Below are 21,512 nucleotides of genomic sequence, written 5' to 3' on the forward strand. Positions count from 1 at the left end.
ACTTTCTCATCTTTATTTATCTCTAAAACCTTGCCTCTCTCATTTTTCTCTCTTCTTGCTAAAAGGTGAAATCGTGTTTTCTTTTACTCTCTTTTTTTCTTCACGTTTGTAGGTGAAGAATATTCTTATGCTTTCCTTTTTTCTTTCTTCTGTTGATGATGTCTCAGTTTGATGGGAGAAAGCTATCAATCAATGACATTCCTTTGTCAATGTGAAGAAGAGGCGAAAATAAGAACATCATGGATCAATGCAAACACCAGAAATAAGCTTTTTAAATCAAATATCACTATTCAAATATATATCCTTAAAGCAATCAGTTTGTGACTAACCTTGATTGTGGGCTATTTTTGCTTTCACAGCTGTGAAATTGACAATGGTCCTTCAAATCTTCTCATTCGAATCAGCTATTGAAAAAAAGATACAACAAATAACCTCCCATTCGTGAGGAAAACAGTTATCAAACTCACAATCCTTCGAGGGGACAATAAGCGAACTGATGAATCGACGAACAAACAAGCGAACTGATGAATCGACGAATAAACAAGCGAACTAATGAATCAAGGGAATAATAAGCGAGAGAGAAAATAAAGATAATAGCATTCACAATGACAAAAGAAGTTGTGTTATAAGCTTCAGGTAAAATTTTTTATTGACGATGAAGAATGAGCCATTGGAAGAAACAATCGAGGGATTTCAAGTTATGATTTGCAATAAAAAATGAGCTAGATGATCAAAGAAATTGAAAGGACATACCCTGCTGCATATAGAGAAAAAAAATGTGAGATGAGAGAGTGAGAGAGTGGAGTAATACTGTGGTATTATCAACCTTAAAATTTATCTATCATGAGTAAAATTCTCCTTAAATTTCAAACACAACTTGTGTTTTTTTATCCTCAATTACTCCTAAACTTTGTCAATTGAACCCATTATCTAATGGATCCCAAATGATGTTTTGATGGACAAAAATCAATCTGCAGTAGCTGAGTTTTCTGACACAACTTTTAGATTGTACAAAAATTTTACATTCCAAGGGCTTAAGGTACCATCCTCGATTGAGCATATAGCCAAATTGAATATGCTCTCAGAGAACACCACTATGAACGAGATTCCTCGGGGACATGTGGCTATCTTGGCTTTAATTAGCACTATTACTAGAATCACTATCATCACAATCCAGATTTTATGCACTAATATTAAAATAACATATATAATTTTTTTATTAAAAAATACAAAGTGCAAGTTCATGATTTTCACATACAATAAACGCAACAGATTTCTAAAACACCAACCATTCGTTGGTATTTTATTTGTGGTTAGGTATTACAATTCGTTGGTTACAACAAAGAAAGTCCCCAACACTCCAAAAGAATGTACAAAAAAGTATGACCACCACACGCAGAGCCATCCTCCATAGAGAACCAACACCTCTCCACTTAATAAATATAATACCTCCTCTTAACAGAGATGCTGTGGGGCAAACTGAAGAGTTCAGCAGAGGTAAATGGACGGTAATGGAGCAAGGTACCCAATGTAGACCTCTGTGCAATCTTCAAGTAGAGTTTATGCGAGAAGCAACCCAATTTTTCTGTTACCCTCCCACTTGTCTCAATCTTCAAAACTCCATTTCTGCTCTAAATCTTCTGAGCATTTCGATGAGCAGATGTGCTTGGTGCATTTCGTGAACTAATACTTGCTGTTCTTAGCAGTCTACGGAATTCCGAAAGGCTTATTTTACCATCTTTATCAATATCAGCCTCCTCAAGTAGTGGGTCAATGGAACCTTTCAAGCCCGTGTGCTACAAGGCAATAAAGCAAAATCAGTTAGAAGGATTTAGGCCAAACTTTTTTCAGTTACAAAACACATTAAACATGAAAGCATATTGAGTAAAGAGGAGCTGCACAAGTACCAAGCTCCCGTGTGATCTAGGATTTGAGTACAAGATCACTTGCATGATTGCAATGTTATTCAGCCATGAAGGGGCCTTTCACAAATATAAAGTGTAAGGCAATAAATGTGAGCAGCAAACAGAAGACAAAGACAGGAATTATTGAATAGCTGCTACCTAAGAGATTCCAAATACCAAAACTAAATGAAAGCTACTCCTTCAACACCTAGAAAATCTTTTCTAATCAGATGCATGTACAAGAACAATGAAAAGAGGCATAAAGATCATTTCTTCAACTATAGCTCCAAGTGAGTTCAAAAATCCATATTAATTATTGAACCCATAAAGGACCACTTAGGTTGCGTTCCATGCAAACCAAGATCAATTGCTTAAACCAAAAAATAAAGACAAAAGTCAATAACTTAAACATCATCAGCATAATATCATATTTTTAATATTCTTATTTTTCAGCTATGGTGGGAGATGGAATTATGATGGTGCATGTTTGGCAATACTGACCATTCTTAGTTCTTCTGGTGTTATATAACCATCTTTATCAAGATCAAATTTCTCAAAAGCAGCCTGTGAACGCAGATGCCACTTCTCAGAATTGTGTTCCTCTAGTTGATGCACATGTAGAGCAGCAGCAACAAATTCGGAGAAATCAACAAGTCCATCTGTGTTGCTGTCAATCTGCATCAAACAGATAAACTCCCATTATGTTCCAAAACATAGCAAGGAAACAGTGCACTTCACGGGCAATGTTATTTCATAGAAAGTTCTACAAGATAGTATGTTGCCAAGCCCGTTGGCATGGATACCAGTGTCACCAAGTTTGGAGGGTTATCCCACAATCTATTTCCAAAAAAAAATCTAGCTGGAAAAAAATCATCATCATTATGCAAAAGACCCATGAATCCTACAACACTCATTTCTAGCACAAAAAAAAAATGTAGAAGCGTCCAATCTATTGAAAATAAGGATGGCATCTTTAGCAAGTTGAAGACTAATTTCTCCTCCATTATCTATTGAGAAAAAGTTCTTCCTAGAGCAGAGAGCATAAATCATGCTTACGGCTTGAAGAATTTCCAAGACACGAGAGTCTTTCAACTTCCAAGGAAGGTCTTTAGCAAGTGCCTGCATTGAAACCATCCATGTTGAAATAAAATAAAGGAACTGTACAAAAGGAAACATGTTTCATTCAAAATAGAATACATGAAATATGGATATAAGGATTAATTAATGGGAAAAACAAACATACCTGTCTCATCTCTTCAAGACTAATAGAACCATTTTTATCAACATCAATTGCATCAAATTGATCCCGAAGATCAGCCAGCTCCCCCTCATCCAGTGTGCTAGCCAATGCCTGCACGGCATCAATCATTTGTGAGAAAAAATTACATGAATGAACAATTTGTCTCCTGTAAATTTCTTCCTAAAATAAGCATTCCTAAAATCTCCAGAAGTTATCAAGATAATCCTGCATCTCTTAGAAGAATCCAACAAAATAGATGTTTGTTTTACCCTTAGAGCAAATTGTTTCAAACGACTGTACATCACAAATTGTCGCATATTGCTCAGAACAGATATGTCAATGGGTATTTCAGATGCATCCCCTCCTTCTCTAACCCATGGATGAGCTGCAAAAAAGAACGCCTTTAGAGCCAAACTGGTCCTGTATGTTTGTAATGCATCATAATTTATCAGCATTTATTTCTTTCCCAAGTAAGCAGTTAGACACATACATAGGGCCTGAGCAGCAGTAAGTCTGACCCGAGGATCCTTCACCAGTAACTTCTTTACAAAATCTTTAGCACTATTACTTATGCTTGGCCATGGTTTGCGGCGAAAATCAGGTTTATTCCTCAAGACCTGCAGACTTTAGACATAAGTATTCTAAAAGATAGTAAATTTTAACAATGAAAACAAAATAAGATAACAGGCAATTCAATTAAGTAGAAATTTGAAATGCCACAAAGAAGACATAAAGAATTGAGTTTTTATAAAATATCACCAGAACATATTATACTTCAGAAATCAGTTTCTGAATTTAAAATGTCATTAAGTATAACCTTTTACAAAGTGAGTATAATTATTCAGAAAGCTAAGAAGGCTGCATAAAATAGAGGATAATAAGACTGTCTAGTTTTGCTTCAAATACACAAATTGAGAACTGAAGCATAAATGTAAACATTCACCAATCAGAAAAGCGCGCATATGTTGTGAAAAGGTTGGTTAAAGCAACATAAAATCTAATTTTATTACCAAAACCTTAGGACATCATATTGTAAATTCACAATCACAGGCAGGCAGGAAAAAATAAAAAAAAAAAAAAGAGGAGAAAGAAGCCTGTATCCAAAATTAAGATTGTACTACACCTCCTTAAATATACCATCCTCTGTCTTATCCCAAAATGGACGCCTCCCACATAGCAAAATGTATGTAATAACACCAATACTCCAGACATCTGACTCAGGTCCAGACTTGCGCTTTAATACTTCAGGGGCTACATAGTAAGCACTACCGACAATATCTTGGAATTTCTTGCCTGCAACCATTGAATAGTATGATTTATGGCTTCATCACTTTTTGAATGGAATGCTCTGAAATGCTAATCATAGGTTTGACAAGAGTACCAAAGTCTCTCAAGTTTATGAGAGAAGAGTATATGTATATATGCATGCATCTATGTGTGTGTCTCAACTCTCATTCAAATGGACACATATCATACATAACAGTTTGTCCTCTCAAAACTACAGGTAAGACTTTTGGTTTCTTTTCCTCCACCCATAAAAAATAAATAAAAATAAAAACCTAAACAGAAGATCTTTGCACGAAAAATACAACTCGCCTGGTTTTATGAAGTCTGACAAGCCAAAATCTGTGGCCTTCAGAGGTGAGTCCTCCTTGGTTGACTTGAAAAGAAAATTCTACAAGCAAGAAAAATAAGCAACCATTGTCAGCAAGCATGACTCTAAATATGCTGAGCATGCTATCCACAATAATAAACTCTATTATACCTCTGGTTTCATGTCACGGTGTACCAAACCATGTAAATGACACTCAGCTGCAACTTTGAGCATCTGTCGTACAACCACTGCTGCATCTTTCTCGGTATAACGACTATCCTTCCTGATTGAAGAAAATCAAACAGAGAAATATGAAATATTCTAATAAACAAGGTAATATGCCAAAAAAATTTTTTGACACAGAAATAACATGAAAACATGATAGTACAACGGGAGCAAAGAACAATCGAATTCCAGAAACAAAGATTCTTACTTTGCTAATATGCGATCCAGCAATTCACCACCCTCACATAACCTAATCAAAGATGGTGTAAAGAAATCATAAAGTTAACAATGTAGAGGGATGGTGAATAACAAATGCAGATTAATATTCAAAATAAAACTCATGCTGTGGACAAGGAGCATCAGAAAAGCACAACTGGGAGGAGATACATTTATGGGAAAAAATGCATTAATAATAGATTGAATCATAGTCAAAACAGAAGCTATAACCACAACACTTACTCCATTACTATATATACATAAGAATCATCCTCAAATGCGTCATAAAACTGAACTACATTCTCATGGCCAGCAAGTTCCCGTAATATCTTGACCTCTCTCTTAACATCCTCAACAGCAATAGGAAGAACCATCTAGCATCAAAGCCAAGTATTAACTTTAAAATATACCACAAAAGCATCTTCCCAGAGATAAACACATTAAAGAACAACATTTCTTTGAAAACTAAAAGCCATGACACTAGTTACATCTCAAGCCTTGAAGCCTTAAGTAGTCATAAGCTAAATCTAGTCTCTCAGGCCATAATCACAAATAGGTAAAGTACTACTTATTGCTTAATTAGAGACAGGAACAAAACATTTACCCTACACATGACAACCCTCAAAAAGGAAAATGAAGAAGATTTACAGTATTAAAAAATAATAACAATTTGTGTTTCTCTTTTGATCAGGGTAAAGGAAAATGTGTCTTTAAAACACTTTCTCTGTTGCAGAAACAGATTACTACAACTCTGAAAAATGTGATCAACAATTTAACCTCATTGAGAAAGATACGGAAGGCCTCTGGTTAATACCAATGGCAGCAACCAAATCCCTTCGCAATGATCTTTTGATAATATCATTACTCAAATGAGTTAAGCCCATCAATACAGCCAAATCCCAGAAAATTGGATGCCATAAGATGCTGGTTACCTCAATGATAACCAAGTCAGATGTTCTCATGGATGCAACTCTTTCTAAAACATTGAACATGGAAATAAAAGTAAGCATGGACACCCAACAAGAAAAACATCAATCTTCAAATCAACAGAAAAGAATACAGTAAAAACGACTTGGTACAAGCTTGATGTTCAAGCAAAAAGGGGTCATATTATAATTGCAAATTAAGAAAATGGGAATCTATCTGCAAGAAAAGCAAAAGACCCTTCAAGGATCTTATGCTCAATATCCATTATTCATTGCCCAAATCCATAATCGGAATCTTTAGCATCGAAAACACCATTAATAATATTAATTAAAAAAAATCTTCCTTTAGATTTCTCTAACACCCCATTAACCAGACAAATACCTAGATTAAATTGAAATCTCTAGTCGTTTACAATACACTGGCATAAATTAATTTGAAAAGCCCGATCAGAAATACCCAATTTAGGCTATAAAACTCACAAAAAAATAAATGAATTGACAAACCAAAAAGACCCAATTGACAAAAAAAAAAAAATTACAAATGCAAAGAGACAGAATACCTTATTTTTCTCAATCCTCTTGACGGCGACGCGATCTCCATTAGCTTTATCAGTGGCAACATAGGTGTATCCAAATTGGCCATGACCCAATAATTTTCCGATCATGTATCGCCTATCAAAATCCTTGGCATACCCAAAATCCGTGCGTTTACCACATGGGATCACCCCACCCTGTCGCCTGGAAGTCTGCTTCTCTTTCACCTTATGCTGCTGCTTCGGCTGTGTTTGCAGTTGTGTACTCTTGCGAGTCCCATTGTTATTATTCTTTTGATCCGACGATTGTTTATTTGTGATCGTTGATTGAGGCTTATTGGTACCTTCCTTGCGGTGGTATTGATGGCCAATGATAGCGGTAGTGTTGTTATTGCTGTTAGAACCACTGACTTTGATGGTGGAGAAGCAGGCACCCATTTGATCTTACCGATTATTAGCAAACCTTCATTAGATGTTTAGGAGAGACAACCATGAGAAATGTCAAAAACAATAGTCCTTGATCGTATTTATATTAACTCATAAGAGGATCAATGATGGGATCTTTAGAGGTGAAGAGTAGGAGAAGATAGGAGGAAGAAGGGGAGAAAGAGTGAGGTGGTGAATGGTGATGGTGATGGTGATGGTGGTGGTCAAAAGAGACTTTCTCTGTTTTTTTTTTTTTTTTTACCTTCCCTGTTTTCACATTTGACACAGAAGAAAGAAAAAGATAAAGTGAGAGACAATGAGAAATTTGGGCTGCAGAAGTCTACTCCGTTTCCCATTTTCTGGACGGAGATGGTAACGGAAAATAACCGGTAGTTATTTAATTGGTTAATATTATAACGCTACAGAATGTATATATATATTTTTTTTCCCTTTATTTTTATTATTATTAATTTTTACACTAACTGAAAAGTTTCTCTCACTGTTAAGGCTGTTAGGCATCAGTGGCTCCTAATTCATTTTTGCACAACATTTTTATTTTTCTAATTAAAGATTTGAGCGTTAACATAATTCACAGGAGCTATACAGTGTGATAGCGCTTCATGACAAAAAAAAAAAAGGAAAAAGAAGTGGATTATGACCTGAGGTTAATCACAAGAAAGCCACTTGTGAAATCTTGGAAAGTTCAAAGTTGAACAAGTCTTTGTGTCACTCAAAGCTCCTTAGCACTCTCCAATGGGAAATGAATCCTAAATGACTTATTAATCACTTTCCAATCTGAAATGAATCCCAAACAGTTGCAAAAGATGAGGCAATCATCATCAGACATTGATCGAGTTCCCATTTGAAAAAAGGCTTAGGGCCTGTTTAGTATTAGAATTATTATTAAAAAAATTATTTTTTTAAATATATTAATTAAAAAATAAATTAAAATTAAATTTAATAAATTTTAATTATAAAAAATATTAAAATAATAAAATTATTTTTTTGATGATATTTAAAATAATATTTTTAATCAAAAATTAATTTTAAACATTTAAATGTAATACTAAATAAGCACTCAGTGTGTGAGGCTTGGCATTCCTGCTGGGTATGAGAGGCCAGACAAATTAGTTTAGCTCCCATTTTGTTAGTTTATTTTGCTTGTTAAAGTAAAAAATTAAAAAAAAAAAAATTATAACCACCCATATATAGTTAGATATAAAAATTTGAATAGATTTAAGATTATTAAAATTCTTAATAGGATTTTTAAGTATAATTTTATTAAAAATATTTTGAAAATATTATTATTAAACATAATCGATTCAATATAATTAAAAATTAAATATTTATAACTTCCGCATTAAACATAAATGGTAATACCAAATCACAAATTCATATATTATTGCTTCATTTATTTTATAAAAAATATTCTTTGCATTTTTTTAATATTTGAGATACTAAAAAAAATTAACAAAAATATTTTTCTAATAAAAAAAAAGTCATTTTCATTTTCTAAACTTTCATTTTTAATATTATACACATATGCTATGATTATATATATATATATACAAAAAATTAATAAAAAATTTACAATATTATCATTGGAATAGTAATTTAAAATTGAGTATGTGTATGTATAATATCTATTATGTGAAATTAATTATGTAGTACTATAATTTGCATTATTTTTTTTAATGACAATAATATATATTAATTAAAAAATTGTATTTTATAAATATATAGTGTCAACGTTTTTATTTATAAAAAATAATAATGCCTTTTATATTTAATTTATAAATCAATTATATTTTATTTAAATTATGGCTAAAATTATAAATTTAATATCATAATGCGAACATCAAAAGATTATGTTATTTCAACCAATATAAAACAAAATAGAAATAGCGTTAGAAATTGAAAGGCTGGTGAGAGAGCATTAATAACCAACCATAAGAAAACAAATAATACATGTTAAAAAAAAAAAAAAGTTGAAAGATAGGAGGAATCATGTCACCATATTGCATAGTTGGTAAGAAAATCATTGATAAAAATATTATAGTATGAACGCAACAATCAAAGCGTGGCAGAATCTAAATGGACTACATTTTTAATAATTCTTCGTAGTACAAAATACAATAAATGGGGTATTTATAAAAATTATTTAATTTAAATTTAATTTAATCATTATTTTTTAAATAACAATAACTAAATTTAAAATGAATTAGGATGATTAAAAATAAATTTTAATTAAATTTATATTTTTTTATATTTAATCCCTCAATTTAAAATTGAAATTTTGTTTAATAAGTTTTTTAATATTTTGAAAATTTTAAAAATAAAAAACATTATTATAATTGAAACTGTAACGCCCTCACTTTATATAGTTTATACATTTTATTGTTTTTATGACTAATGTCTGTTCGAACAGTTAGAATGTCTGGAACTATACTCGAATTAGAATGAGGAGACATAAATTGATTTTAATAAAGACAAAAAAAAATTAACGAAAAATAAAAGAAAAGAAATGTCAATCGGTTAAATGACCCAGAAGTCACGGTGATGAATAACCCTAACGGAAAGCGACTGTGAAGATAGTTGTCAACTCCAGACTCGTGGGGAAACCCTGTAAGATAAATATTGGGATTTAACTGGAGAAATTATGAGGTCAAAATAACAATAAAAATATAAGAAAATTTAGTCAATCGGTACAGACAATTATAACTCAATAAGTTCAACAAAAGACATTTTAATCATTTCACCCTCAGGGTTGAATTTTCACCTAAATATCAATTAAAATGAGAAAGATTAAAACATATAAAATAAATTAAAATTATGAATTGTGTAATGGAAATGGGAAAAGAAAGAAAGGAAAATGAAAATATAATTATTACATAAGCATTACCTCATTATGACTTAAGCATGATGACAAAATTACATCATTAAACAATTAATACAAATATATTAGGATAAATATATATACAAATGGACAAAATTTTATTAATCAAATTCATCTTCTTCCTTTGTTATTCACTTAGCCGAACTTCGTGAGAGAGAGAGAGAGAGAGAGAGAGAGAGAGAGAGAGAGCTTTCACCATTTTCTTCACAACAAGCTTGATTTTCCCAAGCTTCTCACCCTAAAACCCATAGTTGCATTCACTAAAAATTTACTTTACACCTTGGAGAAGTGATTGGCTGCGAAGAAAAGTTAGGAAATTGAAGTTTTGAGAAAGCTTGAAATTGGTCACAAGAGGTTAGTGCATATTATTGCTTTCCCCTTTCTTTGATCTTTGAATTTGAGTTGAAATAAGTTGATATTGCATGAAAATGAAAGAAAATAATGAGTATAAAGAGAGATGAATTTTCGGTAGCCATGAGGATATTTAGGGTTTGGTAAATTTTGATGAAATTGATTTGTTTATCAGTGTCATTAATGAGTATATGTGATAGATAAGTAGATTGGCATGAGTTGGTATATGTTTGCATGAAAGATGATTATGGAAGTTAGGGTTTTGATTTCAATTAGGGAATTTTGTGTTGTAGCTTAAAATTGATGTTGTTGAGGTTGATTATTGATTATTTGAAGTGCCATGAATGTGATTGAAGTTTGGGAGTTAGGTGGAATTGAGAAATTGGGAGTGTTGTTTTCATGCAGGAATTCTGAACTTTGAGTCCAGTATACTTTTATGGCCATAAGTAGAGTTGTGTTACTCCAATTGGTGTGAGACCAATTAGAGATGAAACCTATGACAATTTGCCATGTTTTTCATGAAGAGACCCTGTTCAGAAACTGAACCTAACTTGGCCTAAAATTAGCTTGAATTCGGGTAACCATATGCTATACTTGGAAAAATGACCATATGAATAGTAAATGTTCAAATGGCCACAACTCACTCTAAAAAGTCAAAATGAACTGATTCTTAAACCATTATAAAGGTTAGACATAGAAACACATTTTTTATGAAGAACACAGAGTCTAATTCTGCCTCTAACCTAACTAATTTGCTAGAAAAATTTAGGTCAACAATTATGTCCAGAACCAAAATTGATATGAAACTCTGGATTTCTACCTACCCGATCAATTTTGGTAAAAATGTCATAACTTGGTCCACAAAATTGTAAATATAGTGAAACCAAAGCTAAAATTGTCATAAGACCTAGAACTACAACTTTGATATTTTGACCAAAACCCATAATCTAATAGAACTTGGTCAAATTGTTAGCACAAATCAGTATGCCAAATCCTGAAATTGAACTAAATAACTACTGACCCCAGAACAGTATTTTAACCATATCTCCCACTAGGAAACTCCAATTAAGATGAGCCAAACTATTCTGAAAACCTAAGAAACAGGACTCCAACCTTGATTTAGAAACTTTTCTCAAATTTTGAGTATAAGAACCCTAAAATAGGAACCAAAGACACTAACCTGAACCTGAAATCCTGAAGGCACAGGGTTCATGAGTCCAGGTCAGTCAATTAACTATAACTCACCCTACATAACTTGAAAAATTATGATTATTGAATCTGAGTGACCCTAAGACACAGGAGAATAAAGGCATCGGAGAACAACTTATATGAAGGACATTAGGCCTAAAATTGACTATAGCATGCCCAAATGACTAAATAAAAATTGACTCCAGAATCTGCCTGGTTTTGGAACCATAAAGAGGCACTAAACTAGTTTTAGTAATTTGACCATAACTTGAATTATAAAACTTTAAATGACTTGATTCAAAAAAGAAAACAAAGATAAGACATAGAGGAACAACTTCCATGAAGGAAGTGTGGCCAAACAGTGGCCACATCTTGACCAATTTGCTAGGTGAATTTAAAATATTAAATCTGAACCTTGAGAAAGGTTCTTAAAATGACTTGTCATATGATATGTAATTAACCAAAATGACTTACTAAATATAAAAGTGATATGAATAAGCATGTGGGACTTATGTTTCGCATCACAAGTAACATGAAAATGCTATGAAATACAAATAGTACGTAACATGAAATAATGAAACTATAAGTACTTAATGATACTAAGATTGACCAACGTATACCTAGACCTATGTATATAGCTTGGATCGATTAGTATACCAATTAGGGACTACAGATTGCAGTACTGCCCATATGAATGATCATTGATAGACAATATATGTCTGATATGATTATTCTTTTGGCTTTATGCCTGTCTGTTGGCCATTATACCTGATTTTATTTTTAGTTTTATACCCGCCCGCTGGCCTTGTGCCTGACATGACCTATGTATATATGATAGACATACTGATATCTAACTAGTATACTCCCGTGTATCCAGTCTTTATAGTCTGTCATAGGTTACTAGGGCACAGATACGAATAATGAGCTTTAAAATTAAATAATTACATGGAGAGATCACTGATAAGTATTTAATAACACTGAATATGGAATAAGTGAATAGAAAGAATCATGATTAATTAAATTGCTCTCAAAGTTCAATAAACATGTAAATGACTCAAAATTCATGAGATTGTACATAGAATAATTGTTTTTAATTATTTAGTTATTTTTACTCTTATTTATGCACCACTAAGCAAATTGCTTAGCATATTGATTTTACCGCGTGTAAGTACAGGAGACCACCACCACCACCACCAGCAGCAGTAGTGCCTATATAGGATTTTGGATCAGATCTGCCATTGTATATTGTCACATCAGCAATCCATTTTGATAGGGCCTATGTATATTTAGATTTTATATTTTGATCATTGTAAATAAGTAATTGATGTAAATTATTTTGAGATTATAAATAAATCGTAAATTATTGTATATGAATTTTATATTAATGAAATGAAGTATTTATTTTAGTTGAAATGATTGTGAGCAATGATGTGACGAGAATTATGATTACATTATATGATATATGGAAATGTGAAATGGATATGATTATTTTTAACAGGTAAAGAATAGAACTCGTCATACTCTAATATAATAGAGGAGATTCTGTCTGGATCTCCACAAAAATAAGATGTGATAAAAAAAATTAACATATGGGATAATATAAATACATGAAATTTGAATTAATACGGTATAAGACAAGATAAGATAGGGTGTTCTGATATCGAATATGACATACCTTATTCGGCTACACTATAAACGAATAAGGGGCGTAACAGGAACTCTTACTTTTTGTATTACCAAATAAACACTCAATAAATTTGAGATAATATGACAATCGGAGAAATTTTTCACATACCAATATTTCTTAATGGCAACAAGCTTTATCAAAATCAACAGTCCTTTTCCCATATGGCTGTGCAAAATAGCTTTGAATATTCAAGCTTTTTTTTCCCCAAAAACAAATTAAAAAAAAAAAAGAGTTTGAATTTTGAATTGAACAAATCCATACTCAAAATAAAATATATCGCATAGCCATAATTGAATTGACTAACTTATAAAATTTATAGTGAAAGGCATTCAACCGACTAAGAAAAATTATATAGTTTTAGATGCATTACTTGGAATAGGTCCCAAAAGCCTTTACCCTATAGCTATAGTTGAGACTTCATATTTCTTCTCTCTTTGTAGATGTAGTGTCAAATATCGAGAGAGTCATGAATATGCATCAAATGAAAATGAAATCCGCCTATAGTTCTGAAATGAAAATTCTGCACGCTAAGGACCTGGTCAGAGTCAGAGATTGGATTTTCCTGCCATTGCTCTGCGAAATTGATGATTGACTTCCAGAGAGTGACGTTTCTAGTTGCTCACCCACTAACAATTCTAAACTTTATAATACTTTCATTTTATTAAAATAAGATAGCTCCTTTTAATTTGATTATATCAGAATATACGTTACCTCGTTAACTCCATGTTACAGAAACAACATTGTTTCATATGATATTTAATTATTTGGTTTTGTTTTTGTTTGCATATAATTTTTTTTATCCTTATATTAAGGATTCGATTTTATTATAAATATATAATGTTTATTTGATAGTAGTCCTATAATGTTTATAATAAATATAGTTTTAAAATTTAAAATAATAGAATGAAATATGCATGCTTTTATATTACTTAATATTGAATTAAATATACACTACATAATCTTAAAAATCTCATGAGGCCTGTCTTATTGTTGAGAATTTAAGTTAATTAAATTATAATATTAATTTAATTAATTATTTTAACGTGTGAAATGACTTAACCACTTATTTATTCAGCAATTAACACTAATCATACTTTTCATTTTTATTCTGAAAAGGGGAGAAAGAAGAAGAAAAAAAGAACCCAAGAAAATCAAGAATCTCAGAGTGAAACGTGTCAACCCTAATTGACAAGCACTACTGTCGAGGAATAATTTAAACGTGCTAGCCAATCTTGAATCTTGATATTTGCTTTTTATAAAGATTTCGGACATTAAAAAGTGAGAATGACACTATTATCAAGGCAATGTTTTTCTCATGCAATAAGTAATATATATGCATGCGCTTGTATTAATCAATAATTCATTTTATTTTTGTTATCAAAATTAAAAGGTTGATTGAGTAATATTGAATTAATATAATGATTAAATATATGCTGCTTAATAATAAAAGTGTTTGAAAATTTTAGTTTAATGGTTGATACCCAATTAAAATAAGAAATTTTAAATTAAAAAACTCATTTTTAAATTATTAAAATATAAAAAAAATAAATTTTATTATAACTAATTTTATAAATATGAGTAATAATTAAGTGATTAGACGTGTTATTTCCATCAAATCAGCATATTTAATTTGTGTAGAAGGGCACCCACATGATAAACGTTACATATAAGTATTGTACTCAATATAATATGATATGATTTTTCTTTTTCTTTTTTTTATATTGGCTATCACATTGTATGGTCCCATATTTGTATATTTAATTAACAATAATGTTTTGTGTAAAATTAAGAATAAAATAAGAACCACATGCACATTTTAGAATAAAAATATTTTTAAATTTTAATTTGTTATTCACACGTTAAATGAATTTAAACTGTTAAATCATCTAAATACAATTTAAAAAAAAAAAGCTCTTGTGATAAATATATCTCAGAGTTTTATTAATAAATTTTGATTTAATAATATCAAAAATAATTGTTATATTTAAAATTTTAATTAAAGTTAATTTTACTAAATATATATATGTATTAGGCTTGTAGCTGGCGATTATTCAACTTTGGGGTCCATTGAGATCGAATTTTCAATGGAAAGTGACGTAGGCTAAGGCAAATAATATATGGGCCTAACCCAATGGTTGGATTTTCACTGGGGAAAGCATCTTCCTTCAAAAATTGGGTTGGTCTCCCTTATAATATATAGCCTGTTTTGCAATTGAATTTGAAATCTTGAAACTTTTTTTTCTATATAAAAATATTATTTTAAATATTATTAAAAAAAAATAATTTTAAAAAATTTATTTTATTATTTTAATATTTTTATAATTATAATTGATTAAATTTAATTTTTAATTATTTTTTAATACTTTATAATTAGTATATTTAAAAAATTATTTTTTTTAATAGTAATTTCAATAGTAATGCCAGGCGCAAAGTAATTGCCTAATTGAAGATTTTGTTTTAAACCCTAAACCAAAATTAACAGTTAATATTTGAATTTTGATATTTAGGCACTTATTTTGTCATATCTACAATATAAAATCCTACAAATATAAAATGTCATAATAATTATTAGCAATGGTTTAGCACCTGGTGGCTGAATTTAAAAAAAAAAAAAAAAAAAAAAGCACCTGGTGGCTGGTGCATTGGACAAGCACCAGTATTTAGTGTTAATTTTTAAATTTATTAATTTTTAAAAAAAAATTATTAATTTAATTCTCAATTTTTAGCTTTATTTTAATTTTTTAACCAATAAAATTTTATGATAGATAAAAATATATGCAATCATGTAATAAAATTTTTTAATAGGTAAAACATATGCAGTCGCTAACATGGTATAATGAATATGACAAGCAAATTAAATTAGGGCAATATTTCTTATTGAAAAGCCATAAATTAAGGGAAAAAAAAATCCTGTTCAATTTAAATAATTTTGAAGACGAATGATCAAATAGCTGAAATTAATATTAAAATTTAAATTTCAATTAATAAAATTAAAATATCGTAAAATTTTAATTCTTTTGTTAATTTGACTTTTTTTATTCAAATATAATTTTAAACAATTTTAATATTATTGAAGTAAATTTTTTTTTTAAATTACTAAAACCAGTGTTATTGAAGTTGGACCGAATAAGTTGGTTGAAGCGGTGAACTAAGTTTCAAAATTAGTCTAAATTTGTAATTGAATGTGACTAACCAATTTAAACTTGGTTCAATTTTATGGTGAAATTTATTTTATTTGTAAATAAATTTTATGATAGAATTTATTTATAAATGAATGTTTTTGTTTGATGTATTTTATATTAAATATAGAATTCATTTTAAATGAAATGAAGTTTACGTTTGAAAAAAATAAAATAAAATAAAAAAATAAATAACAAGAGAATAATTTTATTACTTAAAATATATATGATTTTAATTTCAGAATTTGACTTTTTTTTACCAATAGGCCAAAAACTTTATATAGTTTTAATCCTTTTGATTTTTTATATTTAATCCCTCAATTTAAAATTGAAATTTTGTTTAATAAGTTTTTAATATTTTGAAAATTTTAAAAAGGGAGAACGTTATTATAATTGAAACTGCAACGCCCTCACTTTAGGTAGTCCGTACATTCTACTGTTTCGATTACTAACGTCTGTTCAGACAGTTAGAATGTATGAAACTATACTCAAACCAGAGTGATGAGACATAAATTGATTGAATAAAGACCAAGAAAAATTAAGGAAAAATAAAAGAAAAGAAATATCAATTGGTTAAATGAGCCGAAAGTCACGGCGATGGATGACCCTAACGAGAAGCGACTGTAAAGACAGTTGTCAATATCAGACTCATGGGGAACCCTGTAAGATAAATATTGGGATTTAACTGGGGAAATTATGAGGTCAAAATAACAATAAAAATGCCAAAAAAAATATAAAAAAATTTAGTCAATCGGTACAGATAATTATAACTCAATAAGTTCAATGAAAGACATTTTGGTCATTTCACCCTCAGGATTGAATTTTTACCTAAATTTCAATTAAAATGAGAGAGATTAAAACACATAAAATAAATTAAAATTATGAATTGTGTAATGGAAATGGGAAAAGAAAGAAAATGAAATGAAAATATAATTATTACGTAAGCATTACCTCATTATGACTTAAGCATGATGACAAAATTACATCATTAAACAATTAATACAAATATATTAGGATAAATATACATACAAATGGACAAAATTTTATTAATCAAATTCATCTTCTTCCTTTGTTCTTCACTTGGCCGAACTTCATGGGAGAGAGAGAGAGCTTTCACCATTTTCTTCACAACAAGCTTGATTTCCCCAAGCTTCTCACCCTAAAACCCATAGTTACCTTCACTAAAAATTTATTTTACACCTTGGAGAAGTGATTGGCTGCCAAGAAAAGCTAGGAAATTAAAGTTTTGAGAAAGCTTGAAATTGGTCACAAGAGGTTAGTGTATATTCTTGCTTTCCCCTTTCTTTGATCTTTGAATTTGAGTTGAAATAAGTTGATATTGCATGAAAATAAAAGAAAATAATGAGTATAAAGGGAGATGAATTTTCGGCAGCCATGAGGATATTTAGGGTTTGGTGATTTTTGATAAAATTGATTTGTTTATTAGTGTTATTGACGAGTATATGTGATAGATAAGTTGATTGGTATGAGTTGGTATATGCTTGCATGAAAGATGATTATGGAAGTTAGGGTTCTTATCTCAATTTGAGAATTTTGTATTGTAGCTTGAAATTAATGTTGTTGAGGTTGATTATTGATTATTTGAAGTGCCATGAATGTGATTGAAGCTTGGGAGTTAGGTGGAATTGAGAAATTGGGAGTGTTGTTTTCATGCAGGAATTCTGGACTTTGAGTTCAGTGTACTTTTATGGCCATAAGTAGAGTTATGTTGCTCCAATTGGTGTGAGGCTAATTAGAGATGAAACCTAGGATAATTTGCCACGTTTTTCATGAAGAGACCCTGCCCAGAAAATGAACCTAACTTGGCCTAAAATTAGCTTGAATTCGGATAATCACATGCTAGACTTGGAAAAATGACAATATGAATAGTAAATGTTCAAATGGCCATAACTCACTCTAAGAAGGTCAAAATGATCTGATTCTTGAACTATTTGAAAGGTTAGACATAGAAACACATTTTTCATGAAGAACATAGAGTCTAATTCTGCCTCTAACCTAACCAATTTGCTAGAAAAATTTAGGTCAACAATTTTGTCCAGAACCAAAATTAACTTGAAACTCTGGATTTCTACCTACCCGACCAGTTTTGATAAAAATATCATAACTTGGTGCACAAAACTACAAATATAGTGAAACCAAAGCCAAAATTGTCATAAGACCTAGAACTACAACTTTGGTATTTTGACCAAAACCCATAATCTAATAGAATTTGGTCAAATTGTTAGCACAAGTTAGTATGCCAAATCCTAAAATTGAACTAAATAACCACTGACCCCATAACAGTATTTAAACCATATCTCCCACTAGGAAACTCCAATTATGATGAACCAAACTATTATGGAAACCTAAGAAACAGGACTCCAACTTTGATTTAGAAACTTTTCTCAAATTTTGAGTGTAAGAACCCTAAAATAGGAACCAAAGACACTAACTTGAACCTAAAATTCTGAAGGCATAGGGTTCATGAGTCAAAGTCAGTCAATTAGCTATAACTCACCCTACATAACTTGAAAAATTATGATTCTTGAATCTGAGTGGCCCTAAGACATAGGAGAACAACTCATATGAAGGACATTAGGCCTAAAATTGACTATAGCATGCCCAAATGACTAGATAAAAATTGACTCCAGAATCTGCCTGGTTCTGAAACCAGAAAGAGGCACTAAACTAGTTTTGGTAATTTGACCATAACTTGAGTTATAAAACTTCAAATGACTTGATTCAAAAAGAAAAACAAAGATAAGACATAAAAGAAAAACTTCCATGAAGGAAGTGTGGTCAAATAGTAGCCACATCTTGACCAATTTGCTAGGTGAATTTAAAACACTAAATCTGGACCTTGAGAAAGGTTCTTAAAATGACTTGTCATATGATATGTAATTAACCAAAATGACTTGCTAAATATAAAAGTGACATGAATATGCATGTGGGACTTATATTTCCCATCACAAGTAACATGAAAAATGCTATGAAATACAAATAGTACATAACATGAAATAATGAAACTATAAGTACTTAATGATACTAAAATTGCCCAATGTATACCTAGACTTATGTATATAGTTTGGATCGATTAGTATACCAATTAGGGACTACAGATTGTAGTACTGCCCATATAAATGATCATTGATAGACAATATATGTCTGATATGATTATTCTTTTGGCTTTATGCCTGTCCGTTGGCCATTGTACCTGATTTTATTTCTGGTTTTATGCCTGCCAACTGGCCTTGTGCCTGACATGACCGATGTATATGTGATAGACATACGGACATCTAACTAGTATACTCCTGTGTATCTAGTCTTTATAGTCTGTCATAGGTTACCAGGGCACAGATACGAGTAATGAGCTTTAAAATTAAATAATTACATGGAGAGATTACTGATAAGTATTTAATAAGATTGAATATGGAATAAGTGAACAGAAAATATCCTGATTAATTAAATTGCTTCCAAAGTTCAATAAACATATAAATGACTCAAAATTCATGAGATTGTACATAGAATAATTATTTTTAATTATTTAGTTATTTTTACTCCTATTTATGCACCACTAAGCAAATTGCTTAGCGTATTGGTTTTACCACACGTGAGTATAAGAGACCACCACTAGCAGCAGTAGCAGTAGTGCTTATATAGGATTTTGGATCAAATCTGTCATTGTGTATGGTCACCTCAGCAATCCATTTTGATAGGACCCATGTATATTTAGATTTTGTATTTTGATCATTGTAAAAAAGTAAATGATGTAAATTATTTTGAGATTATAAATAAATTGTAAATTATTGTATATAAATTTTATATGAATAAAATGAAATATTCATTTTACTTGAAATGATTGTAAACAATGATGTAACGAGAATTATGATGACAAGATATGACATATGGAATGTGAAATGGATATGAATTATTTTTAATAGGTAAATAATAGAACTCGTCATACGCTAATATAATAGAGGAGACTCTGTCTGGATCTCCACAAAAAATAAGATGTGATAAAAAAAATTAATATATGGGATAATATAAATATATAGAATTTGAATTAATACGGTATAAAACAAAAGAAGATAGGGTGCTCTGACACCGAATGTGACACGCCTTATTCGACTACACTGTAGACGGGTAAGGGGCAACTCTTACTTTTTATATTACCAAATAAACACTCAATAAATTTGAGATAATATGACAATTGAAGAAGTTTTTCATATACCAATATTTCTTAATGGCAACAAGCTTTATCAAAATCAACAGTCCTTTTCCCATATGGCTGTGCAAAATAGCTTTGAATATTCAAGCTTTTTTTTCCCAAAAATAAATTAAAAAAAAAAAAGAGTTTGAATTTTGAATTGAACAAATCCTTACTCAAAATAAAATATATCGAATAGCCATAATTGAATTGACTAACTTATAAAATATATAGTGAAAGGCATTCAACTGACTAAGAAAAATTATATAGTTTTAGATGCATTACTTGGAATAGGTCCCAAAAACCTTTACACTATAGCTATAGTTGAGACTTCATATTTCTTCTCTCTTTGTAGACGTAGTGTGAATTATAGAGAGAGTGATGAATATGCATCAAATGAAATTGAAATCCGCCAATAGTTCTGAAATGACAATTCTGCACGCTAAGGACCTGGTCAGAGTCAGAGATTGGATTTTCCTGCAATTGCTCTCGAAATTAATGATTGACTTCCAGAGAGTGACGTTTCTAGTCACCCACTAACAATTCTAAACTTTATAATTCTTTCATTTTATTAAAATAAGATAACTCCTTTTAAATTGATTATATCATAATACACATGACCTCAATTAACTACGTGTTAAAAATAAATATTTATTATGAATAATGTATGTATTCCATTTATATAAATTAATGTATCTTGATAAAATTATAATTTTATTAAAGAGTATAATTATCACTAATGTCTATTTTTAAAAATATATATAATTTCATATAATATTTAATTAAAATAATATTTAAAAAAATAATTTTTAAATTTAAAATAATATAATGAAATTTGCATGAAAAAGAGAGAAAATCAAGAATCATGTTTTAAGAGGGAAACATGTCGATCAACCCTAATTGACAAGCACTACTGTCAAGGAATGAATTAAACGTGCTA

The 21,512-nt window shown here is 30.2% G+C and overlaps 1 protein-coding gene across 1 annotated transcript; it reads right to left on the minus strand.

Annotated features, from left to right (window-relative positions):
• Positions 1–1,193: 1,193 nt before the first annotated feature.
• Positions 1,194–7,342, minus strand: LOC110641138 (calcium-dependent protein kinase 28). The gene is made up of 12 exons (XM_021792742.2): positions 6,666–7,342; positions 5,423–5,553; positions 5,172–5,213; positions 4,910–5,021; positions 4,741–4,819; positions 4,268–4,437; positions 3,635–3,761; positions 3,414–3,529; positions 3,148–3,255; positions 2,961–3,023; positions 2,406–2,579; positions 1,194–1,796 (listed from the first exon to the last, which is right to left on the minus strand). Exons 1-12 carry the CDS (start codon positions 7,074–7,076, stop codon positions 1,632–1,634), a joined length of 1,698 nt encoding a protein of 565 aa, XP_021648434.2. The 5' UTR covers positions 7,077–7,342; the 3' UTR covers positions 1,194–1,631.
• Between the last annotated feature and the right edge of the window lie 14,170 nt (positions 7,343–21,512).

The sequence above is a fragment of the Hevea brasiliensis genome, chromosome 9 (assembly GCF_030052815.1).
Source record: "Hevea brasiliensis isolate MT/VB/25A 57/8 chromosome 9, ASM3005281v1, whole genome shotgun sequence".
Taxonomy (NCBI): Eukaryota; Viridiplantae; Streptophyta; class Magnoliopsida; order Malpighiales; family Euphorbiaceae; genus Hevea; species Hevea brasiliensis.